General features: G+C 32.2%; 1 protein-coding gene across 1 annotated transcript; it reads left to right on the plus strand.

The window, feature by feature from the left end:
- Window positions 1-776: 776 nt before the first annotated feature.
- LOC138872758 (uncharacterized) lies at window positions 777-1,850 on the plus strand. The gene is made up of 2 exons (XM_070151176.1): window positions 777-1,301; window positions 1,764-1,850. The coding sequence occupies exons 1-2, from the start codon at window positions 777-779 to the stop codon at window positions 1,848-1,850; spliced, it is 612 nt and encodes a 203-aa protein (XP_070007277.1).
- The last annotated feature ends 4,586 nt before the right edge of the window (window positions 1,851-6,436 follow it).

Genomic DNA, 6,436 nt, shown 5'->3' on the forward strand with positions numbered 1-6,436 from the left:
TCTCTCTCTCCCTTAGCAAGATTTTAGGAGCAAATCTCTCAGAATGAATCCACCCAGATTTTGCTCCTAAAAATTGTGGTTCATTACTAATTGGTAAAGCACATGGCCGGTCTTTCTAATGTTTCGGTACATAACATAAATGTGGAAAAGAGAAGAAAAATTAGCGATGTTGCTTCTGGGAGCAAGGAAAAACAGGTCGCTAAAGGAAGTAGGTAGAAAACACGGAAGGACAAGATAATGTAAAAAAAAATTCCATACATGTATTTTGTGTATTCTTATAACCTGTCTGCTTTTAATATACATGTAATTCTGTTTGTTTGTCCTCATACACTTAATTTAGTTCGTATAGGGTTTTGCTTGTTTTGTATTTAGTTGTATTTATATGTATTTGAATTCGAAAAACAACAATTTTAAATACACCAATAGTACTGTATCAATATTGTCATGATTCAAGCTTGTATTTTGGGATACAATGAAAATAATGTATTCATATATACATGTATTTACATGTATTCGAAGTCAAAAATCACCTATTTTAAACACAATCAAAGCATTGTACCAACCTAGTTATATTTATCTGTATTTCAAGTATGTTTTTACTTTTTTTTTTGTGGTGTTTGTATGCAGGAAATAAAATTCTTTGTTAAACACCTGCCTACTTCATCGCCGCATATCTGTTCTATACTAACACCAACATAATCTCCGACCTTAAAGTAAACCTTAGTCCACAACAATACCAACTCTTTGGTCAAACATGTTTTGGTATATTCTTCGGTATGAAGCATTCTGAGGTTCAACATCAATTGTTCAGGCGCTTCATAGTGCGAGAGCTAGAAGAAAGTTTTCTTGAAGCATTTCTCATACATGTAAATGGAACAACATTGTGCTTTTCACTCAGGGAGTTTGTGGTAGTCATTGGTCTAAATTTTGTTGGTGATGTTGAAGATTTTAAGTTCAACACAAAGAGGCCTAACAGGCTCGTGGAGACATACTTTGGCGGAGCAAAGACTGTGAAGAAGACTGATTTGGTAAAATGCTTTAATGACAACAATTGGGGCTTTGACAACGATGAAGATGTGGTTAAAATAGTTGTGTTGTATTTCATGCATACATTCATATTATCCAGTGAGAAGAATTGCACAATTATTCCAAGGAAACATTTTGACTTGGTCGAAGGTGGGAGATATTGTGATTACCCATGGGGTAAGGAGGCATTCACTGCCCTTCTCAAATTTATTAGCCGGAAGATGGATTCTCAGAAGAAGTATTACAGGATTACTGACATGTCTCTTGCTATGCAAGTATGGTTGTACGAGTGTTGTTCAAAGGTCGACCCTAAAATCGCACCTGAGTTGATAACCAGATTCCTAGAATACTAGATTGGAAGTCCACTGACAACCAACCACCGTTTGCTTATTTGATGAATGGCATGTTCAACGATGAGGAAAATCAGGTAATTTATTCTTATTAACTGACTGATATTGCATACAAAATATATGTTTATGTAATTAAATATATTGTTATAAATCAATACAAAATACATTTGTATACAACATACAATTATATACATGGCTGAACATACAAATATACAGTAACATACATAATACAGAAATACAACTTCACATTGGATACATTATTATAAATCAATACAAAATACATGTGAATAGAATATACTGTTATGTACATGACTGCACATATACAGATATACAATAACTACATAATACAGAAATAGAGATTTACATTGAATGTATTACTATTTTCAGATGAAATACAACAACATTCAACCAATCGTTACAGAGCTTGCAGTTATTCAGAATAATCACAGCATGTATTCGTATATCAGATTTTAGTCAATGCAACTACATATAGCAAACTAATGAAAACTTACAGTTATACGGGTAGACAACACCTCATTCAATGTAAGAATCTCTTGATATTTTTTTCCAAGCGTTGTGTACGTATGAAGCATCTTTTTGATTGCTGCAATTCTAACGTCCAAACATCTTCCTAACTTCTTCTAGAAAGTCATAGATTGGCAATTCTCTTGCTGATAAAAATGTCAAATTGATTGACTCAGCAATATTTCTGTCATAGTCCATCCCCGGTTAGCAGGTGCATACAACCTAGCCCAATTTTTGTATCCAGCTAATTCTAAGTAATCTTTCACCCGAATATCCACCTTTTCCATTAGACTATCAAATTCATTCTGGGTGTATGCTTTTGTCATCGAAAAGTATACCTCACTCAACTTCTCATGACTCCTTTTGAATTTCTTGTATACGTTATTCGAGAGATGTCATATACAAGCAAACTGCGGTACGGTAGGATACATTCTGGATACATCTTTGATGATGCTCTCATTCCTATCTGAAATAATGCACATGTTTTCTCATTCGTCATAAGCTTCCTTGAATTGCTCAAAGAACCACATCCAAGCAACATCATTCTCTGAATCAACTACATCATACGTTAGTGGCAAGATATGTCCTGTAAATACAATTGCATACAAACACAAAATATCAGTATTGTTGTATTAAATAATTAGAGGAGCGGTTTGTATGTTTGTGTATCGTGTATGTATTTTTTTAATTAATTGACTTACCCGCACCATCCAACGTGCTAGCCGAAACGAATGTCCTTGTGTATGCTGATTTTAGGTGGCTGCTATCTACAACGATAATGAGTCTACAATAATCAAATCCCTTTATAAAAGCATACATCGATATATACAAATACATGAACTCATTTTTAGGAGATTTTTTCATTCTGATATATGAACCAGGATAAGTTGTATCCAATATATATAAGTACCCCGATAATTTATTATATGAATCAGCTGGTTCCCCATCAAGAAATTTACAGCCTTTTCTCTAGCGCGCCACGCTAACATATAACTAACATCAATACCAAAGTCCAATTTAACATCATCAATTATATCATTTGGTGTGTATTTTCTCTTTTTGATTAGTAAACTTAGACCTAATCATGCCCCCAATCAACCTACTGGTTGTTAGACGTTGCTCATACACCTTATCCTTCAATGGACATGTATGCTTATCACTAAACTCCCCACTTTGAACATTTATGATTTATTAATACTAGAAGCCTTAAATTTCCATTCACAATGCATAGAAACATATAACAAGGTATAGCTGCAAATACAAATTTAATACACATACAATCGGTTATGTATTCACAACAACATAGAATTAGTTATGTAATAATAGTAAAACCTAATGGCATATGAATACAGTATATGAAATAGGGCATTGTGAATACACGAATACAACCGGGGCATTATTCCTACAAGTGATTCAGCACATACTTTTCTAATCACTGACACACAACATTTACTTTTTGACGAAGTTATGAATACAAAACATACAATGAAATACAACATATATGTCGAATACAACATAATATATGATGTATTCATAATATACTGTTATGAATACAACATAAATCAGTTATAAAAACACAAACATACAATGAATACATCATATATTATAAAGTTCTAATATGTAATAACAATCAAACCTCATAGCATTGACCTATCAACCCAGAATTGAAAACTTGTAGGAATTGTATATTGCTCCATCACTGCCTTCAATATCGCCTTATCCATGTATACGTGTCCATCTATCACCACTTTTTAATTAGTATTTGAAATAATCAAATTCCTTTTCGGTTCGAAAACCTCAATTGGCTCACCTGAGTTTAACGACGTAAGTATGAGCGTATCAACTGTATGCACACCATCTGTAGAGTCAAGTTGCATTAGGTCACTTTGAATTACTCTTCCTCCTTCTACAATTTCTTTATCCATTGTAGTTAGTTATACATAATGGATACATCCCGAATTTCCTGTTCTCCCTTTTCAACTATACATACACCCTGAAACCCATGTTGTTGTGTATTTCCATAAGCGTACAATTTTAATTGACTTCGAACTCAAGTTTAAATTAAGTTGCTTCGAAATTGAAGCAATTAAATCACTGTACGACACATACTCCTTTATCACTATCCCCTCTATCGAATAATCGACCTAGCAATTTCATTGTTCTTTTTCTCATAATAACGAATTAATATTATTAAGCTTGCCATCTAGTAAATTCAATTACTAATTCTTCTGTGAATACTTGTACCAATTCCGGACGGAAATCAATCCTATCAAGGTCGGTCGAACCAAAACCTCGAACATACTAAAAAAAATCATTGTTTCTCTGAAGCTCTACAGACTGTGTTTTGTTGAAGCTAAATACATGCTCTGTTTTTTGTTAAACGTTCGAAAAATATGCTAATTATGGAATGATAATGAGGCGTGTTAGAATTGATTTTGTTGCGATCATTTAAGAGTGATACACGCTAATTGATTCCTCTTTTCGTTATTAAACAATTGGACTCCCTATTTGTTGAGCGAATTCTCCGACTGTATCTATGAATACAATAGCGCGAATACAGTCGGGTAACAATAAAATATTAGTTATAGGAAGTAAATACGTATATACTAGCTATAGAAAGTTAATAGCCACTAAACTGTAGCGGTTTCTGAAATATGAGATTGTATATGGATAGAAAAAATAAATATGTATATGTATTATATATGTATAATAAATGTATATTCTATATATATAGCTAGAAAAAGTAAACAATGAATATGACCAACTATTTGTGTAAAGATCCTTTTTTTAAAATGTTACATTTATATCCCATACAACAATCTCATATGTTTATGGCTAGTTTATATCCCATACAACAATCTCATATTTCAGAAACCACTATAGTTTAGTGGCTATTAGCTTCCTATAGCTACCATATACATATTTGCTTCATATCACTAATATTTCATTACTACCCGACTGTATTCGCACTATTGTATTCATGAATACAGTCGGGAAATTTACCTAATAAATAGAGAGTCCAGTTGTCTAATAACGGAAAGAGGAATCAATTAGCGTGTATTACTTCTAAACGATCGCAACAAAATTAATTCTAACACGTCTCATTATCATTCCATAATTAGCATATTTTTTCAGACATTTAATAAAAAACAGAGCATTGTATTCAGCTTCAACAAAACACAATCTACAAAGCTTCAGAGAGACAAAGATTTTTTTAGTGTGTTCGAGGTTTTGGTTCGACCGACCTTAATAGGATTGATTTCCCTCCGGCACTGATACAAGTATTCACAGAAGTATTAGTAGTTGAATTTACTAGATGGCAAGCTTAATAATGTCACTTCGTCATTCTGGGAAGTGGAACAACAAAAATTGTTATGTCGATTATTCAATAGAGGGGGGATAGTGATAAAGGAGTATGCTTCACACAGTGATTTAGTTGATTCAATTTCAAAGCAACTTGATATAGACTTGAGTTCGAAATCTATTAAAATTGAATACAAAGTGGAAGGAAATTATATGCCTATGGAAATACACAACAATATGAGTTTCAAAGTGTATGTAGAGTTGAAAAAGGAGAACATGAAATTCGGGATGTATCCATTGTGTATAACTACAATGTATAAAGAAATCGTTGAAGGAGGAAGTGTAATTCAAAGTGATCTAATGCAACTTGACTTTACAGATGGTGTGCATACAATTGATACACTTGCACTTACGCCGTTAAACTCAGGTGGGCCAATTGAGGTTTTCAAACCCAAAAGGGATTTGATTATTTCAAATACTAATCAAAAAGAGGTGATGGCTGGACATGTATACAAGGATAATGCAACATTGAAGGCAATATTGGAGCAATATGCAATTGCTACAAAGTTTCAATTCCGGATTGATAGGTCAAATCCTATCAGGTTTGACTGTTATTACATATTAGAACTTCATAATATATGTTGTATTTCATTGTATGTTTGTGTATTCATAATTGATTTATGCTGTATTCATAATAGTATATTATGCATACAACATATATTATGTTGTATTTGTAATATGTTGTATTTCATTATATGTTTTTGTATTTATAACTTTGTTCAAAAAGTAAATGTTGTGTGTCAGTGGTTGGAAAAGTATGTAATGATTCAGCTGTAGGAGTAATACCCTAGCTATATTCATAATGCCCTGTTTTTTATATTGTATTCATCATTTTCCTGCTGTGAAATCTATGTAAGCACGTGATTTTTGCCCTATATGAGAATTACTCCCAAAAAATTCAAAAATAAAATAATTTTTTCTTGGTGTGCCATTTTTGTGATATTTTGAATAATTATTTGTATTTGTTTGTGCATGTTTATTTGCTAAATTAATAAAAAATAACAAAAATATATCGCCTTTCGCATGTAGGATTTAATTCTACAATTGTTAGTAATTAAATTTGTTTTACAAAAAATAAAAATTACAAAAATAGGCATCGTTTGCATTTTTAGCATTTAATGTCCAAATATACAATTTATGCTTAATTATTACTTAATTGTGCGTTAATTGTT

Source organism: Nicotiana sylvestris, chromosome 7, assembly GCF_000393655.2.
Source record: "Nicotiana sylvestris chromosome 7, ASM39365v2, whole genome shotgun sequence".
Classification (NCBI taxonomy): Eukaryota; Viridiplantae; Streptophyta; class Magnoliopsida; order Solanales; family Solanaceae; genus Nicotiana; species Nicotiana sylvestris.

Excerpts from the sequence above, each read along its gene's own strand:
- LOC138872758 (XM_070151176.1), top strand. The coding sequence starts at position 777 with ATGAAGCATTCTGAGGTTCAACATCAATTGTTCAGGCGCTTCATAGTG. Across the intron at positions 1,302-1,763 it reads ACATGTCTCTTGCTATGCAA|ATGAAATACAACAACATTCA; the intron begins GTATGGTTGTAC and ends TACTATTTTCAG.